Source organism: Malaclemys terrapin, chromosome 4 (assembly GCF_027887155.1).
Source record: "Malaclemys terrapin pileata isolate rMalTer1 chromosome 4, rMalTer1.hap1, whole genome shotgun sequence".
NCBI classification, from domain to species: Eukaryota; Metazoa; Chordata; order Testudines; family Emydidae; genus Malaclemys; species Malaclemys terrapin.
The window spans coordinates 6,927,719-6,952,827 of record NC_071508.1 but is presented as its reverse complement, the minus strand read 5'-3'; the positions used below and the strand labels follow the sequence as shown (position 1 = coordinate 6,952,827).

General features: G+C 45.0%; 1 protein-coding gene across 2 annotated transcripts in view; it reads left to right on the top strand.

The window, feature by feature from the left end:
* Positions 1-24,777, top strand: part of ZFP91 (ZFP91 zinc finger protein, atypical E3 ubiquitin ligase) — a 30,534-nt gene extending 5,757 nt beyond the window's left edge. The window contains exons 3-11 of one of the 2 annotated variants that reach the window (XM_054025859.1): positions 10,014-10,229; positions 10,527-10,563; positions 13,003-13,095; positions 14,002-14,130; positions 18,907-18,957; positions 19,439-19,517; positions 20,099-20,213; positions 20,821-20,920; positions 21,131-24,777. In XM_054025859.1, the coding sequence (XP_053881834.1) occupies positions 10,014-10,229; positions 10,527-10,563; positions 13,003-13,095; positions 14,002-14,130; positions 18,907-18,957; positions 19,439-19,517; positions 20,099-20,213; positions 20,821-20,920; positions 21,131-21,641 (1,331 nt within the window). In that variant the 3' untranslated portion in view covers positions 21,642-24,777. The remainder of the gene's footprint in view (positions 1-10,013; positions 10,230-10,526; positions 10,564-13,002; positions 13,096-14,001; positions 14,131-18,906; positions 18,958-19,438; positions 19,518-20,098; positions 20,214-20,820; positions 20,921-21,130) is intronic. The other variant, XM_054025860.1, reaches the window with a different exon arrangement.
* The last annotated feature ends 332 nt before the right edge of the window (positions 24,778-25,109 follow it).

Below are 25,109 nucleotides of genomic sequence, written 5' to 3'. Positions count from 1 at the left end.
TCATGCAACTGTAATAGAATCCTAATATATTTTAGGGGATGATTGTATTTTCAGATGTTCTTGTACAAGTACTTCTTGCTTTTTATTAACTATATTTTTCAGTATAATTAGTAAGTCCTTTTATATCGCTGTTTAATTCTGTCAGTTTTCATCCTAATATCCATAAAGTTCTAGACAAACTGTGTACTATAGTTCATAGATTCATAGACTCTAGGACTGGAAGGGACCTTGAGAGGTCATCGAGTCCAGTCCCCTGCCCTCATGGCAGGACCAAATACTGTCTAGACCATCCCTGATAGACATTTATCTAACCTACTCTTAAATATCTCCAGAGATGGAGATTCCACAACCTCGCTAGGCAATTTATTCCAGTGTTTAACCACCCTGACAGTTAGGAACTTTTTCCTAATGTCCAACCTAATGTGCAGTTTCACACGGGTTTAGATATTGTTCTCATGAAAAAAATGTTAAAACTGCAGTTCTAACTAAAATGCTAGTGTTGGAAACTACTGGGTTGTAGATTTAATGGTTAAATTTTGATTCTTGCTTTTCCATTATCTCTGAATTGAAAATTGACCTTATAAATTGAACCTGTCAGTCCTGCAGGTACTGAGCCCTTTAAAGCTACAAAGTAGCTTTCTTTCTAAATCCCATCCCACCATTCATCTGACATTAGTCATGGATATATTTTGAGCTAAAATTTTACCTCTGGTTTCTGCCAGAAGCTGAACGTTTTTGGAAAGTTAGACTAAAATCCTTTCACCAGTAAGAAGTTATGAAAGTTTTTTGTTTTTAAGTCCTTTTTTATCTTTAAAAAAAGATACTTCTGAGTGGGCTAACTTTGGGAAGGAGAGGGGAGATAGCAGCTGAACTCTAAAACTTGATGTGTAAATAAGGCCTTAAATGAGCAGGAAGTGCTTTGCTAAGTTTGGGAAAAAGACATGAATATCTGAAACTTGCAGTGGAAATGTGTGAAGATGCGAACTTTGCATTTAATGATTGATTCTCTGCATTTGTGTGTAGCCTAAGGTTTCAGTTACTGGTTCACAAAATACATATGCTTTGCCTTCAGTCATTAGTGCTTGTAAGCTGTACAAGAAGCCTACTTTTCTTTTTGCCTTTTGAAAAAGAAACTGGCCTTCAATATTAAGTTTGGAAGATCAGTCACTCGAGTCACAAAATCCCCCAAGTTAATGTTGCTCTGCCAATGTTAACACAACCACATTCAAAGTTTGTACAGTTATTCATTGCAACCCCCTAAAGATAGCATTCTTAAGGTATACCATGAAATATACAAGATGTTTAATATGGCAGTTAACTTTTCCAGAGTGTGACTTGAGTGCCCTGATATTGCAACTTTAATTTCACATTGTTACTTTTTTGCATTTAATACAGAAATTACTTTGTGTCCGGATACTTCCTAATTTTATTACTACAGTACAGTACTACAACTTGCTACGTCTGTGTTTCTAAAGTTGCAAAGAGAAGATTTATTCTGTTTGAGAAATAGAATGGGGCTACAAAAGACAGTGCTAGAAACAAGAGGGAATAGTTAAAGATGACCTGTAGGATATTTTTAAAAACTGGGTTTGTCCTTTTTTTTACCTATGATCAAGGATTTCATGACTTACCGTGACCTCAGTAACTTCTGCAGCAGCCGGTGTGGGAGCGGGCTCAGGGTTGGGGCAGGGGGTTGGGGTGCGGGGCGGCACTTACCTTGGGCGGTGGGGGGGGGGGGGGAGGGGCAGGGCTCCTACCAGTATGTTCCTGCAGCTCCTATTAATGAAATTAATAAGCAGCAGGTTTAAAACAAACGTAAGTATTTTTTCACACAATACCCAGTCAACCTGTGGAACTTCTTGCCAGAGAATGTTGTGAAGGCCAAGACTATAACAGGGTTCAAAAAAGAGCTAGATAAGTTTATGGAGGATAGGTCCATCGGTGGCTATTAGCCAGGATGGACAGGGATGGCGTCACTAGCCTCTGTTTGCCAGAAGCTGGGAATGGACGACATGGGATGGATCACTTGATGATTCCCTGTTCTGTTCATTCCCTTGGGGGCACCTGGCATTGGCCACTGTCAGAAGGATACTGGGCAATATGGACCTTTGGTCTGACCCAGTATGGCCGTTCTTATGTTCTAGGGACCGGGGGCTCAGCATACTACCTGTGCTCACAGGCACCACTCCAATTGGCTGTGGTTCCCAACTAATGGGAGCTGCGGAGCCAGCGTTTGTGGCGGGAGCAGCGCGCAGAGCTCCCGGTCCCGCTGCCTAGGAGCTGTAGGGACATGCCGGTCGGAGCCAGGTAGGGAGCCTGCCAGCCCTGCCTCCCTTTCCTCCCCACCCCCCATCACCAGCAAGGGTCCAAGGCTGCACGCCCCCCTTCCCTCCCAGTGCCAGCTGCGGTGGGGGGTGGGCCTGGGCCATCACCCGCGGTGACCCCCGGACTACCCTGGCCCAAGTTTTACTTAGGGGTATATAGTAAAAGTCATGGACATGTCATGGGCCATGAATTTTTGTTTGCTGCCCATTACCTGTCCATGACTTTTACTAAATATACACATGAATAAAACGTAGCCTTACTTATGATGTATAATGAAGGCCTGAAAGAAAGGTGTAGTCTGATTTTTAACTTGGAACTATCAGAAATATCACGTCTGATCTCCTTGTGTTTTGCTGGAGGCTCTGATATATATTATATGCTTATGTCTTAGTTGGAGGGGTGGGTATAGTGCTAGAGGGATGGGGACCTAGGCCCAGAATTAAGGAGTTAATGAGACTCTTGTTTACTACCACTGAAGAATGGCAAATCTTATTACAAATGTATCTTTTCTCCCAAGTGTTCATTACTTATTGGAGTTAAAGGGATGATACATTTTAAAACAACCTGACTAAAAAACCCTTCCTGTCTCAGTTGAACAGTTCTCCAGTTACCATGGTCTTTCAGTGTGGACAAGATCTAAATTTCTAACTGAAAAAACAAGCCAGAAAGCTGCCTTGGCAAACTTTTTGAGTCCTTATACATTACAAAAAAGAAAAAAGGGGCTTCGGACCACTTTATTGTCTTTGCAGATCACCTTTATGGTTGAATGTGTCATTTAACTCTGCGTTTCCTATATCTTGTGTTTAACTGTGCAGTCTTCACATTGCATTATTGCAGTGGTTCTCAAACTGGAATGCGTTACCTAGGGAGGTGGTGGAGTCTCCTTCCTTGGAGGTTTTTAAGGCCCGGCTTGACAAAGCCCTGGCTGGGATGATTTAGTTGGGGATTGGTCCTGCTTTGAGCAGGGGGTTGGACTAGATGACCTCTTGAGGTCCCTTCCAACTCTGATATTCTATGATTCTATGATTCTATTTATCATTGTGGGCCACATATGCAGCTTGCTATGTATTATGTGGGCCCCATCCCACTATAATATATATCTATATCCTAGCTGTGCCACAGCAGAACGGTGAAATTGTATTTAATGCGACTTCGTAGTCAGGCGATTGAACTAGTTAAGTCTAAACGTACATCCCAGAAAGCTAGCATATGTTAATACAGTTTTGTCTTCAGATTAGTAGCTCACTTGAAACTCTAAAGCACAAGTGAATCATTTTTCACTTAATTGTCCACGATTAATTTCTGATTGTCTACTGTCTACCGTGTAGAATGCCACTTTCAAACACTCGTAATTTTAAAGATGAAATGTTTAAAATTTAACAAAGGTCCTGCCCCTCACTTAAAAACCAAGTTTAGTTGATTTGGGGTTTTTTGTACCTGGGGAAGTGGGAAATGAATATATAAATGGCATATTTGTATTACTGTTTCAACTTTAACAACAACAAAAAATTACCATTGGGCTGAGGTGGAGCATAAAATGGTTCTGAGTCGTAATGGGAATTGTAAATAAAAATGGGTCTATAATGGGAAGGCCTGCAAACTTTATATAGCTTCCACTGGCAGTGAAATCAGCAATTCAAAATTAAAAACACTGTTGTAAAAGCTAAATATAGCAAATTAAACCATTGCCATTTTAGTTCTGACAGTGATAGTGGTTGAAAGGGTCCTCAAACTGCTGCTGAAAAGGTACCATGCAACACTGAGGGAAAAGAGCAACTTAAAACTCACTTTCCTCGTTCCTTCTTTCTCTTTCCTGTCTGCCTGTTTCTTTAACCCGTCCCTCCTCCACTGACTCCCATCATCCTTTTGTTTAATGGGAGGATTAGAATTTTTGTTTTTAATTGATGGAATCTCAACTGTGCACTCTTGGGAACTGGTGCATGGGGGTGACACCATCAAAATAGCCTACCAAGCTAAGCAGAATGTGACTTTGCATGTTGATTGTTCTCAGCCAGTTCTAATGTGCAAATATTTCTTGAATCAGTCACTTGTAAAATACCATTTTAGACTCTTCCCTCATCACATGATTCATTGAACCTGCTTATTGTCACTGGCTAACAGCAGCTGAAAGGTTTTAGCAATGATACATTTTGGTGCACTTGGAAGTCAAGCTAAAGCTTCAGTTGCAGATTCCACAGGAGACTGTGGCTCTTAACAATGGATGGAGCAAGTTACATTGGCTTTTCAGAAGACAAGAAATGTAATAAAGGTTTTGACCCATTTTTGCTCTTTATGGTGAATTATGTATTTTTGCTGTCCAGTATCTGATTCCTCTCCAGGATTTCACTTTCCTTTTCCTCCAGTGTTCTGGTGCTTTCACTTCAAGGAGAGCTTGTCTATGGAGTGTCTTTCACTTCTGCTGGAACTCTTTGGTCAGCCAGCATGCTAAAGTACAGATGCACTATGGCACTCTTACATAACTCATTTGGTTGAAGAGGTCAAGAATGTAGACCAAGCTCCTGGAAAACTCCTCTTAAGGAAAAAAGCTGGTATGGGACAGTGGCACGCTACTGATGGATAAGAGGGGGTTGGACTAGATGACCTCTTGAGGTCCCTTCCAACCCTGATATTCTATGACGAGAGTGTACTAAAAATGTGGAAATTTCACTGTTGCCTTCCAGTGAATTGTCATGAGAGCTGTGGGAATGAGGGTTTTTTTGCCATGCTGCAGAAAGCTGAGGTTCAGAAGGAAAAAGTTGTCTCAAGCAGTAGCAGAGTGGAGGGCTGCCAAAAGTACTTCAGCATTTACATTTTAAAAAAAAATGAATAACTCTCTGATCTGCGGTTTGAAGGAGAGGACTTCCTGATCTCTGTGAAAAATGCTTCCAAATCAAAACTTGCATAGTGGAGAAAACTGTTTACCTTGTGCATCTAGAATTGGGACTCATGATGCCCAGCAGATGCTATATTGAGTATGGAGGGTTATTTGGGGGAGGGATAACTCAGTGGTTTGAGCATTGGCCTGCTAAACCCAGGGTTGTGAGTTCAATCCTTGAGGGGGCCATTTAGGGATCTGGGGCAAAAATCTGTCTGGGGATTGGTCCTGCTTTGAACAGGGGGTTGGACTAGATGACCTGAGGTCCCTTCCAACTCTGATATTGTATGATTCCATGATTTGAGAGCATTCAGTTGAGAGAAGTGAAACACTGAATATCCAGACTCTGTCCCCTTCGTTAGCGTGGCATGGAACAATAAAAATTTCATAACAAATCTGTGTGGCTAACTCCCTTATTTTCATTGGATGGTATTTTCTTTGCTTGCAGTAATATTTTAAACAGTTTAATGGTTATTGTGATGGAAGTGAGTTACTCAGTAATTTACAAATGCAGTATGGTGACCTGATTATTGGGATGTTTACTATGTGAATGTATTTGTAATAGGGGACTATAAGGGAAAACAAGTGGAAAGGGAGGAATGGCTCAAGATGGAAGCTGCTTCTCAGCAAACACTTGAGACAATACCAGGATAGGGAAAGACCTGGAAACCAGAAGATCAAAAGAACTGAGACAGAATTTAAAGAAAGGACTCTGTCAGGAGACAAAGATAGGTTTTTGCGGGGGTATCTGAAGATCACCACGTGCCCAGGTCAGCATCAGGAGATGGGAAGCCTTTGGGTAAGATAAACATGAGTGTAGACTGATTTTAAAATTCTTTTTTCTCTAAATGATTTGTTCCTACTGATAAAATAAACAATCTTTTGGTTTTAAAAGGCTGTTTGGTCACTAAACATCAATGGTCATAGACTCCAGAAGGGAAGAACCATGGGTGCCAAACTCAGACCTGCTTGGTAAGCATGGTTGATACGCAGGATCCTGTAGCCCAGGGCCCAGTGTAGGGGTAGGTGAATCTCGGAGCAGAGAAGGAGCACCAGGTGGAGTTGTGATATATCTGCAGCACCTCCAGAGGAAGGGGTAATAGCTTCTTCTAACACATTGGGTTACATGAGCTAGACAAGAATAGGACAGTGGGAAAAGGTGCTGCTTTTTCCTTTAAAGGATTCTCAGCTCTATAGACACAGATTGATTGCAGAGTTGTAATTGTTAGGGACACATGAATACTGAATTGGAAGGCTGGCTTCTTCAAAAGAGCCACTCTTTTCCTCTGCAGAAATGGCTAAGCACTGTGAGGAGAAAAGGCTTAATCCTACAGCGGTTCATTGGGATCTCTTCTTTAGCATGATGAATTTCAGTGAACATCAGTTCTGAGTTCACCTATTAGTAAGGCTGAATGTTTGTTGGAGCTGCACCTTGCATGACACAACTGTGACTTTTACACACATGGCTCTGTATGTACCCAGAGTAGTGAATTCTGGGGTTTGTAATGGTTTTAAACTAATAGATGTACATTAGTTCATAACAGCTTTTAATGTAAAACAATATTTGACTTATAATTTCCCAGTATTCATCAAATATTTGTGTGTTGGCTGTACACAGGCCAGCTTAACATGCAAAGAGCAATGGATTTGCTAGACAAAGTGATATTAAAGCAGAGGAACATGTGGAAATGAGAAATTGGGAAATGGCTTATTAAACATTTTTACTTTGAACAAGTGCCCTGAAATTGCCACATGTGGTGTTTTGGGTGTACTTTATACATGGTAATTCCGAAGCCTGCTTCAACTTGATTCACTGAATTAAACCTTAAAATAGTTTTTGCCAGCCAAATAAATATGTAGGACATATGTCCAATCTGCAACGTGATTAAAAACATTTTTCAAGAGCAGCAGTAAAAGGGTTAACATTTATATAGAGGTGGCACTTGATAGGGAAATCTCAAATTATGCCATAAAGTATTCAAATGAAGGGACTGATTTGTAAATCCACCCAAATGAGTGTGGTGTGAATTGAGACAGAGGTAAAGCAGAATACGGCTAGAGATCTTAACGTAAACTGGGCAGCAGGGAAATGGGGTAGGTCATGCTCTGAAATTAAAGCTTACTCAATATATGTAAAACCATAGATAAATCTTGTTCAGTGTTTCACAGTGAACTTGCAATACTTCATACAGATCTAAGCCCCAGTTATTGATTACTTACTCTAACCATTGGCGGCTGGGCTTGAAAAATCCACTTACCAGAGATAAAGGGAAACTTTGCCTGGTTGGGGTGGAAGTGCTAAGCCACGATTTCTGCAGAATCCAAATCTTACAATTTTTTTTTTTCTTAAAAGGATGATTTCTCATCCTTATGTTTGGGTAGCTAGGTGGGGACTTTTGAATATGACTCTCTGTGGGGCTGTATCCTAAGGCTGCAGAGGGAACCATTGTGTTGCTGCTTAAACTTTGAACAGCAGTAGAGTAAAATTACCACCTCTTGTCTGTTTCACAGTTGCTATTCCCTACCTCTGGACTGCAGTGAAACTGTCAAGAATCATGTCATTTTCACAGTACTGCTGTTGCCAAGAAAGCTTTGAGTAGCAGTAGAGGCAAGCATTTGAGCTAGTAACTGTGAATGACTCCAAAAAGGAGACTGAGAAATTAGTAGAGTAGAGAAATACTCCTACAGACCTCCTCTACAACAAGGAGGCCCTGGAATAGGAGAAATCAGTAAGTGCCTTTTTCAAATATCTGGAGAGGAGTAGAGCTTCAAGTTTTATCAGACCGTTCTTAGCCAGAGGCTGATATAACAGATGGACCTTACATAGGGACTCCAGAGACTGCATCCTGGTAGAAATCCCAGCTGGTGTTGATGGAACGCAGGTTTCTCACAGGAGACTTGGCTCTCTTGAATTATTGAACCAATCAGTAGCAGCGCAGAAGAACATGAATATATTGAAGATACATGATAGGTGGGGGGACCATGATATGAGATTTTGTTCACTTTGCCCATCAGACTTTATTAATTCTGGGACTCTGAATTAAGGTATCAGAATGGTGCTTTGGATGGTTTTCACACCCACATGCATTTGGGCTGCTGTTTTCTTATTAGAATTCAGCCCTAATATCAAGAGAGGGTGACTGTCGGAGAGATGCACTTAATAGCTATGTCTCAGCCTATTCTTCCAAAACTAGGACTGCCTCTTCTGCAGGTCCAAATGAAAAACTCTTCTAGGTATTTACAGTTGGGCAACTAATATGCTTACTTAGCTAGGTTATTTTCTTGCTTTGCCAGACTTTCCTAGAGCTGCACTTTGTTCTAAAACAGTAACAAAATCCCTGAGCATAGCCAACAATTCGTTTCTTCTGCACACCAGGATTCACTAAATGTGAAGAAGCACTTGGCTTCATTAGGGCTAATCTGATGGCAAGTGGGAAATGGGGGGGGGGGGGGAATCTTGGCATTACTGGGGCACAAAAGATTTTTCTGAAAGTTGCTCCCACGAAGTTTTATTGACTTCCCAAACATTTACACGTGGGGATCAATCTGAAATGCATCAGCCCAAAAGGAACAACGTCTAGTAGTTACAAAGAAGTGAAAATGCAGGTTAAGAATGCAAGGGCTTGTTAAAATTGTTACAGGTGATTGTGTTGCTTGCTTTTGCATAGAAACCAGCAAGTCTCAGCTCAGATTCTTCAGGATTTTTGCAATGTGTAAATTTCAGTTTAAACAGCAGTGTTTGGCGATTCTATGAACAAGATATTCAATGTGGGCCAAACTTTTGCAGATCTTTCATAAAACTTGCTTACCGAAATCTGTTTCGGTGCTTTATAATAAGTTATAGGACAATGATGGTTGGTTGGGGACAAAGGGCAACAAAGATGATCACGGGCATGGAATGGCTTCCATACGAGGAGAAACTAAAAATATTAAGGCTGTTCAGGTTAGAAAAGACACAACTAAGGGGGCATATGATAGAGGTTTCTAACATCAGAATGGTGTTGAAAAAGTGAATAGAGATGTTTTGTTTACCCTTTCCCTCAATACAAAAACCACGGGTCTCTCAATAAAATTAATAGGCAGTGGTTTTAATACAAACAGGAGGAGGTACTTTTCATACAATGCACAGTTACCCTGTGGAACTCATTACCAGGATATGTTGTGGTGGCCAAAATGTATAACTGGATTAAAAAAAGAACTAGGTAAGTTCATGGAGGATAGGTCCATCAATGGATATTAGCCAAGATGGTCAGGTACCCAACCCTATGCTTTGGGTGACCCTCTCTGACTGCCAGAAGCTGTGAGTGGGAGATGGTTGGATCTCTCCAAAATTGCCCTGTTCTGTACGCTCGCCTTGAAGCTCTGGTACTGTCAGAGACAGGATACTAGGCTAGATAGATGATTTTATTGACCCAGTGTAGCAGTTTGTGTTTTTAAGTCCATTTCATGTGAGACTTCACCTGAGAAACTTTAATTTTTAAAAACATCAGATTATTTTGTTATCTTTAGTCTGAGTTACAGAGATCAGGATGGCTTCCAGAAAAAATACATGGGTAAAAGTGTGATAAGACTCTGTTTATATGCTGTACCAAGAGCTCTTCTCTGTGAGGTGAAGGATCTGGCCTGTAGCCTATCTGTATCACTTTGCAGTGTTATAGTCCAGGTCCACAGCCCTCCACCCACTTATTGAACATAGAGGGACATCTCCATTATTGAATAAGCAACACACTGGTGGAGATATGGCCAGCAAAGTGTAGAGATGGGTTTGTGTTCATTGTTAACCTAGGAATTGCTTTGCGTGTTTCCCTCATAGATCCCAAAGAAGAGAGGGAGGAGGAAGAGGTTTCCACCATTCTCACCCACGGGTCTCCTGTCAGTACAACCAGGCCCGGACGAGGCTGGCGCAGCAGCAGGACGGCTGCTGCTGCTCGCCAACGTGACACAGAAAATTCGCGCAGCTCCAGGTCCAAGACTGGATCCCTGCAGCTCATCTGCAAGTCAGAACCAAACACAGATCAGCTTGAGTATGGTATGTAGCAATTAGGGGAGTGGGAAATATTGGGATTAAAGTGTGAACAATGCCAGCAGAACAGTTTGAGGCTGATAATTTAGGTGTGGGAGACTGGTGCCAAAACACCAACAATCTGCTAGAGACCACTGGCAAAAAGCATGGTGCCTCGCTGTTCTGAGCATATTCTCCTCAACTGCAGCACATCCTAGTGCTGAACATTGGCAGAAATACTTCCACCCAGATATGCACATTGCAGTCTGGTCTGTGTCCCTTGGGAACAGTGATTAAAAACCTAATGGTGGCTTTTCTTTTCAGAGGTCACAGAAGAGCGTCAGTCTCCAACTGGAATCAGGTAGGAAGCTCTGGTTTGGGCCTTTTTCTTTTTGGTTGGGGCCATGGGAAGAGATGTGGTATCACTTGGAATGGTTCCAAAGTTAACTCTTCAATCTAATGGATCCCTAGCTTGCCATGGAAGGACCAGTTCAGTTTCCATTTTCATTCAGTTTTGGGTCTTTCCTCCCTGCCATGCATTGGAGGTGACCTCTTACAATGTAGAGCAGTGGGTTTCAAACTTTTCGTCTGGCAACCCAGTTGGAGAAAATTATTGATGCCTGTGACCCAATGGAGCTGGGGATGAGGGGTTTGGGGTGTGGGAGTGGCTCAGGACTGGGACAGAGGGTTGGGGTGTGGGGGCGAGGGCTGTGGGGTGGGGCCGGGAATGAGGGGTTCAGGGTGTGGGAGGGGGCTTTGGGCTGGGGCAAGGGGTTGGGTTGCAGGAAGGGGTCATGGCTCTGGGCTGGGGGTGCAGGCTCTAGGATGGGGCCAGGAATGAGGGGTTTGGGGTGCAGGAAGGGGCTCCAGGTTGGGGGGTGGAGCTCAGGGTTGGGGAAGGGGATTGGGGCATGGGGTTGTGGGGAGAGGTTACCTTGGGTGGCTCCTGGTCAGCGGCACATGGGGGTTCTAAGGCAGGCTTCTTACCAATACTGGCACTGCGGACCATGCTGTGCCCTGGAATGCTGGCCGCTTCCAGCAGCAGCAGGTCTGGCTTCTAGGTGGAGGTGCGCAAGCGGCTCCGCGCAGCTCTCGCCCGCAGGCACTCCTCCCCCCACCCCCCAGCTCGGTGCAGCGCACGGAGCCCTGTGGTCCTCCCACCTAGGAGCCGCACCTGCTTCTGGCTACTTCTGGGGCACAGCACGGTGTCAGAACAGGTAGGGACTAGCCTGCCTTAGCCTGGCAGCACCACCGACCGGGACTTTTAAAGGCCCGGTCGGCGGTGCTGACCAAAGCTGCCATGACCCAGTGCCTTACATTCTGTGACCCAGTACTAGGTCACGACCCGCAGTTTGAAAACCACTGATGTAGAGGTGTGGGAATGTAAATAGTACAGTGTGGATTGTATCCAGGCTTATTACATAGCAATGGGGCTCCTTCAATAGAACCTATAATCAGGTTGCTTGGTGGCCCATTGTTGCTAGAGCCTAGTAAAGCTTGACAAGGTAAAGCAGGGTCGTGTTCCCATGAGGCTGTTAGTCAGAGTCTGCTGTGCGGTACCTAGAGGGTCTTTTTTGAAGCTGTCTCTGATGCATACTGTCACAGTTCAGGGCAACTGCATCTCTAGTCCCCCTCCATGGTCCAGCAAGGACATGCACTCAGGCTTCTGCCTCCCCATCTGTCCTGTCTCCTGCAGGAGACCCACATTGCTTTCCCTCCCAGGCTGCACGGTTCCCTGACTACACTGAATTTCCCCAAAGGCAGGCTGCCTTAGCAGGCCTTCTTGGCCTTCTCTTCAGAGGCTGTAAGCAATGTCACTGCCAGAGTTAAGTTACCACATTGCTCTTTCTAAGCAACCACATACATTCTTCAGGTAAAAGCATTACCTAGAACATGAACACAATAGGAGAACCTATATGCATGCTAACAAGCTTACCAGAGATTCCTCAACCCCAACAAGGGCTCTGGCAGTTTTTCACCAGGATTTTTTTTCCCTGCGGTTACAAGTTCATAACCGCATTGACTCAGAACAAGTACTCCCATGAATCTAAGAGTCATTCTCTTATCCACTTTGGGGCCTTTTAATCTGTCCTCACATAACAAGTGGTCAGCAGACAAAAGGCCACCTCCTCCTCAGCAAGCTTCAAAGGCTGAGTTCGGTGCATCTCCAGAGGAGTTTACAGTTGCACACACCTCCCCCTAGAGACTTCTGGGAAACCCACGTTAAAAAATGCGCATTATTTCAGATAGTCCTTTGAAGCTCAGAACCCCTCCCAGAGCTTTCAGTAGTCAGGCTCACCCCCCTAGAGACGTTCCATAATAATACAGAAACAGGTGCATTTTCAACACTGTGAACTCCTAAAATACTTAAACCTAATTCAGTATGGTTCAACTTAATTCCATAAGGTTTGGCCAGGATATAGGAGGAAATTGTCATATCTGTCACATGTCCCGTTCCTTATTCTGTATAGTCTGTTCATTTTCCCTAAACAGTCTTGGCTGAAGGATATCCTCCCCATTCCAGGGAGTGTCATGCAGTGACTTATTTCATATATATCAGGGTTCTCAAACTGGGGGTCAGTATCCCTCAGGGGGTCACCAGCTGTCAGCCTTCACCCCAAACCCTATTTTGCCTCCAGCATTTATAATGGTGTTAAATATACAAAAATGTGTTTTTAATTTGGGGGGGGTGTCGCACTCAGAGGCTTGCTGTGTGAAAGGGGTCACCAGTGCAAAAGTTTGAGAACCACTGATATATAAGCAGTTCTACTACCTCTTTTTTTTGCCTTCTCCGTCATAGCAGTGATGAAGAGGAGGAGATGCTGATCAGTGAAGAAGAGATTCCCTTCAAAGATGACCCAAGAGACGAAACCTACAAGCCCCACTTAGAAAGGTATGCTGGATTATATACATGCATAGCTTGCAAGACCAGAAGGGAGCATTATGATCATCTACTCTGACCTCCTGCAGAAAACAGGCCAAAGAACCTCACCACATAGCATCTGCATCAAGTCTAGAACTTTGTTTGAGCAATAGCATATATTTTGAAAGAAACATGGTTCTCTATTAGTCAAGATTGATGAGTCTCCACTGCTTGGAGCTAACAGGACAATTATCTAACAGCTCAGATGACTTGGGTTTGAGTGCCACTGACTACCAGCTTCTCCCTGAACCTTGGTTTGAGCTATCCCTGCCTCTGCAGGGAGGTGTATGTAACATTTGTATAGGAGTCCAAAGTTGCCTATTGAACTCCCTCCCCTCATCATCCTTAATTAAAAGCATAGGTCAGAAGGAACATGATGGGGAGGCAGTAAGGATGGTTACAACAATTCATTTGCAAACATAACACCATCAATTTGGGCTTGAATAGGGACTGGGAATGGCTGGCTCACTACAAAAGCAATCTCTCTCCCCCCCCCCCCCCCCCGCTCTTGGTATTGACACCTCATCAATTATTGGGAGTAGACTACATCCACCCTGACTAAATTGGCCTTCAACATTGGTTCTCTACTTGTAAGGTAACTCCCTTCTCTTGATGTGCCAATATCTATTTATGCCTGTATCTGTAATTTTCATTCCATGTTTTTTACCCACGAAAGCTTATGCCCAAATAAATCTGTTAATCTTTAAGGTGCCACTGGACTCCTCGTTGTTTTTACTAGAGTTGTGCAGTTCCCAGGGATTGCTCATGTGTGGCGAGGGGGAGAGCAGTGGTGTTGCAGTGTAAATGCAGAGGGCACTATGACAGATGGAGGATTTCTGCTGAGTACTAGAGTGTATCATATCTGTATCTTTGCAGGGACACTCCAAAGCCAAGGAGGAAAGCTGGCAAGGGGAAGGAAGAAAAAGAGAAACAGAAGGAGATTAAAGTGGAGGTGGAGGTGAAAGAAGAAAGTGAGTTTCGGGGAGATGAGGAGCCACCCAGGAAGTGAGTAAAAGATTCCAGGCACAGCTATTCCTCCATGTATGTTTTTGCATAGGCATCCTGGACAGTGTCTTATGCTTTCCCCTCGCACTTTTGTGGGAGGCAGGAGTGGTTCTTTCCCCTTCTTCACCTGAAAAGTGATTTGAAATCAGTAGGCTGAAAGGATCAAAATTCCTTACCCTGGTTGGAGATCACCTCTTCTAAGGTCCTGTCTCTACTGGGCAAGGAGACATTAAAGAACACTATTTCAGTATGGTTCAAGCTAAATTGTCTTGTAACATGGCGTGGCCAGCCAATCTGGATGAGGCAGCATAGTGTGAAAAATGGCTTATTGTTTTTTTAAGGTGTATGGTTTTTAAACACATTTCTATTGGCCCCATCTTTGCTGGTCATCTAAACTATATTAGAAGCCTTGTTAGATGGAGCAGTTATTCACAGTGCTCATTTTTAAGCCCAATGCAGAAGAGACTGCCTAAAGAAACTAGTCTGGAAGAGTCAGATTTTTCTCTGTAACGTGCATCCAGGAAGACATGAGTATTGTTTACACACTGCCATGGGAGAGGTGCCCCTCTTTCATATCTGAGGCAGGCATGCTTGGATGTGGGAAAACAGAGAACATAAGAATGACCGTACTGGGTCAGAGCAATGGTCCATCTAGCCCAGTATCCTATCTTCCAACAGTGGCCAATGCCAGGTGCTTCAAAGGGAATGAATAGAACAGGGCAATCATCAGGTGATCCATCCTTTGTCATCCAGTCCCAGCATCAGGCAGTCCGAGACTTAGAGGGACACAGAGCATGCGGCTGTATCCCTGACCATCATGGCTAATAGCCATCGATGGATCCGTCCTCCATGAACTTATCTAATTTTTTTTAATCCAGTTATACTTTTGGCCTTCACAACATCCCCGGCAACAAGTTCCACAGGTTGATGGTGTGTTATGTGAAATGCTTCCTTTTGTTTGTTTTATACCTGCTGTCTATGAATTTCATTAGGTGATCCCTGGTTCTTGTGAAGGGGTAAATAACGTTTCCTTACTCACTTTCTCCACACCATGGTTTCACAGACCTCTCTCATAGCTGAATAGTCCCAGTCTTTTTAAATTTTCTTCACACAGAAGCTGTGCCATACCCTTAATCATTTTTGTTGCTTTTCTCTGCACCTTTTCCATTTCTAATGTATCATTTTCAAATTGGGGCAATCAGAACTGCACGCAGTATTCATGGTCTACATTTTTTAGGGGTCCTCAAATGGAAAAAAGATTGAAAACCACTGCCCTAGACAAACAAATAGTTCGCATCAAGCTAGGGCATAAATCTCCTTTGCACTAGTCAGCTGTACAGACCCTGCTGCAATGAACTAACAGTTCTAGTGCACTTTGATTGACTCCAGTTTCAAAGTGGGGTAAATCAGAATGCACTAGGGAACTTTTAGTACATGGCAGCTGGGTCTTTATGGCCAGTTAGTACTCAGAAGGCTGGTACGCTGTAGATTTACACCCCTTCTTGCCACGCACTGTTTGTCTAGACTTTTCCAAATTGTCTTGAGGCAAATAAAATTTTGCAACAAGCAGGCAGGATCCTGTTTAAAAAAAAAAAAAGCAAACATAAAAGTAACTTGCAGGCATTCTGTGTGGAACCTCAAAAGCTTCAAGAATTGTTTTCATTGCCCTGTGGCTTCTTGAGCTAAACATTAAGCTCTTCTCTTTAGCAACGGAGATAAATCAGCTGGGATGCATCTAGGGCTGTGGTTTTCAACCTTTTTTCATTTGCAGACCCCCTAAAAAATGTCGAATGGAAGTGCAGACCCCTTTAGAACTTGACATAGTCTGCAGCCTCCCAGGGGTCCACAGACCACAGGTTGAAAACCTCTGATCTAGGTTCAGGGGTTTCCAAACTGGGGTGCATTTGCCACTGGAGGTATGCGATCATAGTGTTCCATCAGTTCACTTCCCAACAATTTAAGAAGGTGGTGCACGAACCAATAAAGTTTGGGATCTGCTGGTCTAAGTCAAGGCCTCACTCTAGCATGAGGTAAAAAGGGGCATTTTAATCTCGAGAGAACTTCTGGATGGGAGAGGGAGAAGAGCAGGTCTCGCTCTGCTGGACTGCACTGCCAAAAAATCAGCTGTATGTGGAGTTCAGTCCCCAACTGTGGTATCTGTTCTTCAGCTGTAGTTGATTATATTTCTGCAACTCTAATATTAAAGCACAGTAGTCCTCAGAAAAGTAACTCTTCTAAACCCTGGCTTTGTGGGGCTCCCTGATGTCTTCAGTGACTCCAGATCAAACATGCTCAGTTTGAGGAATTAAAATTATGCCATTCCTGTGAGCTCATTTTGAGATCTAAGAGTCCCTGTGGGTTCTTACTAGCTCACATATCGCCAACAATAAAAATTCAGCAAATAGTGTTGTTAACGATTCTGCTTTGTGAGCCAGGAAAGGATCCATCTCTCTGCTATAAATGTATTTGTGTTGCAGTGTTAACAGAAGTAACAAGTTACTTTAGGCAGGTCTGTTGCATAAGTTTTTTTTTTTTTTTTTTTTATACAATTATTCTTCCGAGCAGAACCACACTTAAAGCTTTTTGTGTCTGGATGTGTGTTGGTGTCACGGAGTCACCAGGTCAGTGCTCTGGAACTACTCCGTATGAAGCCAGTCTCTGAACATACTGTCTCCTGGGTCTGACCTCAGAGCATTCAGCATCCCCTTCCACACCGTGCGCTTCCCGCAGCGAGTCTGCACAGGCGGGGTTCCTGGGGAAGCTAGAGGGCCCTGCACCCCAACTCTGCAGTCAGACATGGCTCTCAGCCAGCTGGTAAAACAGAAGGTTTATTACTCGACAGGAACACAGCATAGAACAGAGCATGCTATTACAGAAATCAGTGACTTTCAGCCAAGTTCATCTTGGGAATCCTGGGCCAGACACCCTGGACTCCCCCTCTTCCAGTCCCCCCATGCAGACTACCAGCTTCCAGCGATCCGACCTCCCAACACCCCCCCCTTGTTGCTCCTCCTCCTTCTTTCTCACTTCCTGGGCAAAAGATGTCACCTGGTTGCATCCCCCCTCCTGGGTCTCAGGTTACCTAGGTGCAAACAGCTGGGCAGCCTCACCTGCCCTGAGGGGCTCAGCGAAAATCACACACACCCAATTCCCACCGCTGAAGTATCAGTGCAGTACACAGGGAAACTAAGGTACACATGGTATTAGTATAGGACAGTAAGACTCACATACAACATAACAAGGTGAATAAAACCTACTTTGTCACAGTTGGACAATCACATGGGCTACGGTGTTCAATTCTTGCGTGCTCGATGTTGCAAACTAGAGAGCGCTGAGAGAAGCAACAAAACACCATTAGAGTTGAAAAGATTCTTATGACATGCATCACATCAATCCTTTAATAGATCTTTTTAACAAAAGAGCTGTCTTACTCCAAATCTTCGTGTGTCCGGGTCATACCTGACTGCTTTTCTGACATGAGGTTTTTGCTATTTTTGTTATGCCTGTTAGCTGAGCAGAGCAGATAGCAATGGAGAGTGAGCTGGCTTCTATATTAGCTTGACTATTAACATTCACTGAGTGCAGAAGTTCCTGTGCTTATATGTGAGCCAAAAGGGACCCAACTTAACTTTCCGATCCCAACTTGTTTTCTAGACAGTCAAAAACACGGCCTGTAAACTGAGCAAACTTGATAGTGTCATTGAGAAGCTTGACTGTCCCAGGTACTGTCACATCAGAGCGACCTCTTCTATTAAGCCATACCCCTCATCGCTGTCAGTGCGGGCTCTGCTTTCTTTGGTTCTCTGTGGTGCTTGGGTGTTAACAGGGATAGGTCAGTGGTTTGAGCATTGGTCTGCTAAACCCAGGGTTGTGAGTTCAATCCTTGAGGGGGCCATTTAAGGAACTGGGGTAAAAATCTGTCTGGGGATTGGGCCTGCTTTGAGCAGGGGGTTGGACTAGATGACCTCCTGAGGTCCCTTCCAACCCTATGAGTGTCATTTTTTCACTATACAGAAATGTTTTGTGACTACTAGTATATGTTTTAAAGATTCTCTGTGAGCTCTTTGGTACAAGCAAAGTCTTTTGTCTGTGTTTGTACGGTGTTTAACATCTTGATGGCCTCTGGATATGCTACACAAATAATTGATCTATATGACATGAATACTTGGCTGCAGGGAAAAACAGTAGATGAAAAAGCACAATTTCCTGAGGACCTTTTTTGATTTTTCAACCCTTCATTCTGCTTGAGATCCAGAGCAGTGGGTACAGAAGCGAGCTACACAGACTGAGCATAGCTGGATTAGTGGGTTTGGCACCCTCTTGTGGCATAAGAATACAAAAACCAAAATTCTTGTTAATAGTTCTTATGGAGGAACATCCCTATGTGAGTGGCACATTCCCACTGAAAGAAAAACCCCCCGTCACTTGGAGTTCCTCTAGTGTAGCATGCTGGGGGCTGCAACATGTGTATTAACGTTTGGATGGATGCTGGTTATCTGAGGTCATGTACTCTATATGACCCTGATCCAAAGGCTATGGAGGTAAGTGCAGAGACTCTCATTGACCTTCGTGGGCTTTAGATCAGGTCTGTGGAAGCTATTCCCTGCTCCCCCCGCCTGGGACTTTCTCAGGCTTTGAAATGGTGGATTTCTCCCATGACCCAGAGCTGTGCTCTGGATTGCTCATGTGGAGAAGGCTTCCCTATTCCATCTCAGTTGTGCCCTTATGCCTTGCAAAGGAGCATAATTTTTAATCCTATCTGTTATCCTATCACAGGAGGGGAAGGAGGAGAAAAGATGACAAGAGCCCACGGCTGCCTAAAAGAAGGTGAGTGTGACTTACCTTTTTCTCCACCTTCCTTACTGTAGATTTTCATCCTTTCCATTTCTTGTATGGAGAAGCTTAATCCCCTAAGAACCAGCTACTTCATACATGATTTTATTGGGCATAGTTTAGAAATCATTGTAGCTCACTCTAAAACCACCATGATGGATTCTTGCAGTCAGGTCATTTTTGAGTTGGTCGGTAGCATGGCAGAAGCCAATGATAAGGCTACAGGTGCTCTGTCACTGTCATCTCTTGGGTGATGAGCACACGTGGCTAAAACCCATGAGCAGTCCTAGGGGTGGAGAGCTAAAGGGGAGAGCACAAGTTGAAATGTACTGACTCACAAGACAGTTGATCTGGTGACCTCGTCACTTCCACATTATTGGTGAGCTGCAATGGCTTTCTTGTTTAATCTATACTGCATCTACTTCATATTTTCCATCTAACCTCTCTCTGCATTACTGTCCCATGTACTTCTTAGGAAGAAGCCTCCAATACAGTATGTACGCTGTGAGATGGAAGGCTGTGGCACAGTCCTCGCCCACCCTCGCTATTTGCAGGTCAGTCAGGCTCTTCCATTCATTTGGATCTGGGGTCAAGGAGCTGCCACTCTTTCACCTTTCACTGCAGTATTCCTTTTGAATGCAGTTTGGTAAGGGAGGCACTGGTTTAGAAGGTGGTGCACTGGACTGGGACGCAGGAGTTTTGAGTTCTGTTCCTAGCTCTGGAAGAGGCCCACTGGGTGACCTTGGGCAAGTCACTTTCCCTCCCTGTGTCTGTTTCCCCATCTGTAAAATGGGGATAATATGCTGACCTCCTTTTGTAAAGTGCTTTGAGATCTACTGATGAAAAGCACTAAAGAAAAGCTAGGTGTTATTACTAGCCAGTAACAAGTAATGAAGCTAAGCCCAGCCCTGTTGTAACTGTACCATATGTGCCTCTTCACCTGTATTTCTGCTTTTCATCAGATCTCAGAGTCTGGTATAATTGCATCCTGTTAGCTCTCCTGCAATGCACAAGGAGGTTGATTGTAGCCCTTATGGTCTGTCACGTTGCTTAACTTGTCACCTGGGATCTGATTTTCAGCAGTTCCTTTAGTCAGACAGAGAGAAGGTTGTAACTTTTTCGTCATCTTTCCTAGCATCACATCAAATACCAGCATCTGCTGAAGAAGAAATATGTGTGTCCCCATCCCTCCTGTGGACGGCTCTTCCGGCTCCAGAAGCAGCTGCTACGGCATGCCAAACACCACACAGGTACTGGGGGAGGTGGGGAGACTTGAATCCAACCCATCATCCCATGGATGGTTGGAGAGGGGAAAACACTCACCTCTCCTGAGGTGAGGAAGAGTCTAACCTAGGTAGCGCAGATGACTGGTGGTTATTCCCTTCCTGCTGGGACTACTGCCTAATTGCTCACGCACTCCCATTAGACAGTGCGAGTAGGTGGAAATAAGCCTTTGGGTTTGTACTGTAGCATTATTTTATTTGGCACATAGGTTGCCTTTTTGCAACAGTGTCATCCTGTTTTCTCCACATTTAAGATGCTCTTGTCAGGCTTCACCTTGTCAAGCATGTGGGATTGGTCAGGATTCCCTTTCGAGCCCATCTGCTCTACCTTCAATAATCCACAGGGCTTGCTGTTGAGCATCCGGAGATGCTTCCTTCTTCATTAGTCCTGGTGGGATCAGACAGTTCTTAACTCTTAAATTGCTGCCTTGCTTTCAGGAAGCTTCACCCAGGAACCTTCAAAATTAAAAGTGGGGTCTTAGGGCAACTTTCAGATGAGTGGGACTTTCAACCCAAGAATGTGGTTCTGATCCAGATGTAGGTGTTAAGCTGAGATGTGTCTGCTGCTTTACAGATCAAAGGGATTATATCTGTGAATACTGTGCCCGGGCATTTAAGAGTTCCCACAACTTGGCAGTGCACCGAATGATCCACACAGGCGAGAAGCCTTTACAGTGAGTACTCCTGCTTTGCCGTGCATTGCCTTTTGAAATATGCCTCTACCTCCTTCAACTGGCCACATTTCCCTGGCCACAGCTGACTCTGCCTCGTGCACCTGTCTGCGATTCTGTGTCTGGCCTTCATATGCCTGCATTCTCTGTTGCATCGCCTTATTTGTGTCCATGTTCCCCTACTAACCTCTTTTTTCCCCTCCCACTCCCCAGGTGTGAGATCTGCGGCTTCACCTGCCGGCAGAAGGCCTCTCTGAACTGGCACATGAAAAAGCATGACGCAGACTCTTTCTACCAGTTCTCCTGCAACATTTGTGGCAAGAAGTTTGAGAAGAAGGACAGCGTGGTGGCACATAAGGCCAAGAGCCACCCAGAGGTGCTTATTGCTGAAGCACTAGCTGCCAATGCAGGCGCCCTAATCACCAGCACCGACATCCTGGGCACTAGTCCAGAGTCCATTGCCCCACCCACCGATGGCCAGGGCCTTCCCCTCCTCCCTGACCCCCTGGGAAGCACTGCCCCTGGCGAGTGCCTACTGCTGAACCCTGACGGGATGCCAAAGGCGTACTGCAGTGGGGCTGAGCGCATGAGCCTGATGGCCGATGGCAAGATCTTCGTTGGCGGCGGTAGCAGCGGGAGCACGGAAGGGCTGGTCATGAACACGGAGATTCTGGGAGCCACCACAGAGGTTCTGATTGAAGATTCTGACTCTACTGGACCTTAGCAGGCAGGGAGCACGTGGTTGTTGGGACAGCTCGGACTTTGTATTTAAAAGAAAAAAATGGAGAAACTTATTAAAGAGAGAAGTTAAACAAATTTAAAATACTAGTAAATAAACGAAGGGCCTGCTCCCCTCCAGCGTGGATCACAGCACCCCCCGCTTCCTGACCCCTTCTCTGTCCTACTGCCCCTTTTCAGAAAGGGGATGCTGCAGTTACTAGAGCGAGACGGAGCAAAGGAATTCTCCGAGTGAAGGGAAGCAGCCAGAGGCCCTCACTCACCCCAAACCCAGGCGCCTTCCCTGCTCCTCAACAAATCCCTGTTTGCAAACTTGAAAGAGTTTGGGCTCTGGACCAGCTTCTCGTTCTTAAGACTCCCTCTGCCCAACGTCTATGCATTGCTGCATTCTGCTCCTTGCAGTCTTGTCTTCTTCCTCCTGGGTCTGGGAGTTTGGCTTGGCACTTTAGGGCCCCTCAGCAGGGTGAGCTGTAAAACAGCACCTGTCCCCCCTCTCGCACCCTTCCCCTCTGTCACTGATGGGAAGTAGAGGGCACGACCTGGCGCTCAGATGGTGCTCGCTTGCTGAGATGCTGGGGCTTGGCTCTGTACGAGAGCCCTGTGTGGGAGAGGCAGTGAGAAGGCTCCGATTGGTGACAGTCATTTGCACTTTGAACATGTTGCGTTTTTGTGTGGTGGTAACAAAAGTCCTTATTTATTGATCAGAGGGTCTGGTGTTTTTAATGACATTTGCGGGGGGTTGGCTCCTTGACATCAGTGGAACTCCTCGGGGTTAGCCGTGCTGGAGCAGCAGCTGCTAGGACTGATCCCCACCACAAAGAGAATCAGGGTGAAGAAAGCACTACGGAAGCTGAGGAGTTGTTTGTAAACAGGGCAGTGTGACAGGCCCCATGGGAGGAACTCCATTTGCATTGTGGAGTTTTGGAGCAATTGTTTGCTTTGGGGTGGGGTAGGCAGTGGGGGATGGGTAGCTTAGTTTAGGGCTCTGAACTGCAGAAACAACTTCTATAGTGTTCTCTCTCCCTCCCCAGTTTATTCCAAGCTCCTTGCATTAACCCTTTTTTTTCTCACTGATTCATCCTCACTCCCTGCCATTGGAAGGATTAGCACTGATAGCCAAGGAACTTGTTCCAGTCTTGTGACAGATGTATAACTAAGTGGCGCAGGATATCACGTTCCCCATCCAATTCTGCCTCTCCTTTCCTGAAAGAGAGACAGCTATGGGGGGAAGAGACTGGGCTCATGATTTGAATAGAGGCAGGCAGACTGACATCTGGTTGCGGAAATGGCAACTTCTCTCCCTGCACGGACACCCCTGGGGACAGAGCATGGGGTGTGTTTCCCCTACACATGCTCCTTACAAGGCCAGCTTTCGCAAACGTTCCTAGTTTCTGTGAGACATGGTGTGGTTTTGCCTGAGAGCGAGAGATGGGCATGCATAGCTTCGTAATTAAGACATCTCAGAAAGGTTTAGGACATAATGTATCTTAAGTCTTGAGCGCAGATCTTTGCTCTGTCCATTGTCAGAAACTTCATGCAGTGACCTTACATTTGTTTGCTTTTTGGAAAAAGCGAGGAATAATCTGTTTGCTCGTGTCCATGTGGTTCAGGAGGCAGTTACAATACCCTGTTTAAACACCGAGCCAGCAAAACTTGTTTGTTGTAGAGCTGGTTGGAAAATGGAATTTTTCTGCAGAAAAGTTTGACAAACTAGAAGAATGTCATTTTCATTGGAAATTTACCACAGAATGTTTTAACGTGGTCTAAAAACTGGAAACAGGCTGACCGCTGAAATCTTTCGGGAAAAATCACAGCAAAATGTCTTGTTTCTGGTCAGGTCGACCCACATTTGTCAAACATATTGTGAAACAATTCACTTCAGTTTGGATCAGTTCAACATTAAACTGTGTTTACCTGAGCTGCTGCAGGTCACCCTATGGGGTGGGCTCCCTGGTCAGACTGCATCTCCCAGGATGCACCATGTTCTTCCCTCTTTCTGATAGATTGGTTGTCTCATGTAGTCACGTGGTTGTGGTGCATCATGGGAGATGTAGTCCAGCTGAGAACATAAGTTGTTAAGAATGGAATGGGGTCTTAAGGCATCGGAGCTACAATTCCCAGCAGCAGCAGCTCAGGAAGATTTGCTTTAATGTCGAAATGAGACACAACTGACTTTCATTTGGAATGTTGAAATGTCTCGTTTCACTTACAAACATCAAAACCGGTTTAACATTTCCAAATGGAAGATTTTGGCTTTGGGGCAGGAAGCTGAAATGTTCTGCAGATAATTGAATTAAATAAAATTTGCTCAAAACCAGTTTTGCTGGAAAGCTTTCAACTAGCCCTAGATATGTGGTTTTGCTGGCCAGGACGGCTGTGGCCATCTCCTGACACCTGTGTTTAAAACTCTTCTAGGCTAGGTCCTGACTTTGCATGATTAAAAGCGATTGTGATGCAGGTTCGTTTTGGCTGGCTGGTCAGCCAGCCAGACGCTGCTCCAGACCAGTTCTGTGGGAGCTCTGTGGAAACCCTCCGTCACGTGGTTTGAAGTGTGATGCAGACCGGGCCTTCCAGGGAACACTAAAAGGAGAACTTTGCCTTATCAATTTCCTTTTATTTCTAAGGATGGCACTAAAATGCTATTGGGTGGAAATCTCACTCTGGGGTGGTGCAATAGCGAGACTGCCCCATGACTTGCCTGCAGAGTGATGCAGCCCAGTCACCTCGCCTGGGAAATAAGGATGTGGGCTGTTCAACTTCTCCAGTAGAGGGAAAGTTTCTCCCATTTCCAGCAGGCAGCAATGAGTGGGTAATTCGGCTCTGAAGTCCTTCCTATCCCTGTCACTTCCTTGCCGTCGTCCCACACACTCTTCTGGTTTAACCTTCCTTCCTCCCTCCCCCCTTTGGTCTCATCCAATTGTTTCTGTCCTTAAACACAGCCTTCTAACCTCCAGGGCAGGAGAGACCTGTGTAACTTCCAGCCTCGGGTTTAAAAAGCTAAAACTGACACTCAATGCCTTCCTGCTGCTTCTCCCCCTCCGTGTCTCTCCCACCACTCGCATGCAGTTTGCTTCAATAAATTATTGTAGTCGTTTGCAATAAACATTTTTGTATTTTTTTCCCCCCATGTATTTATTTTTTTCTCCGGCGGCGGGAGCACATTGGGGAGCTGGGCTTAGGGTGCTTCCTATTCCCCTTTCACGTAGGCTGGTTTGTGGTGACTGACTTAACATCACTCCCCACCCCTTCCTTTTAGTGTTCAGGGTGGGAACTCCCCATGTAAGCTGCATTCTCCGCAGTTGGAGTTGCCTCTTCGCGTCCCACCATCCAGGTTAAGCTTGCATGGGAGTTGTGCAGAGGGGCTTTTGCTTTGTGCATGGGGCATCAGCCGCCCACTGTGTCACTCTGCTGCCGCTCCATCTGGCATTGATGCTTCCTGAAAGCTGGCTGGACA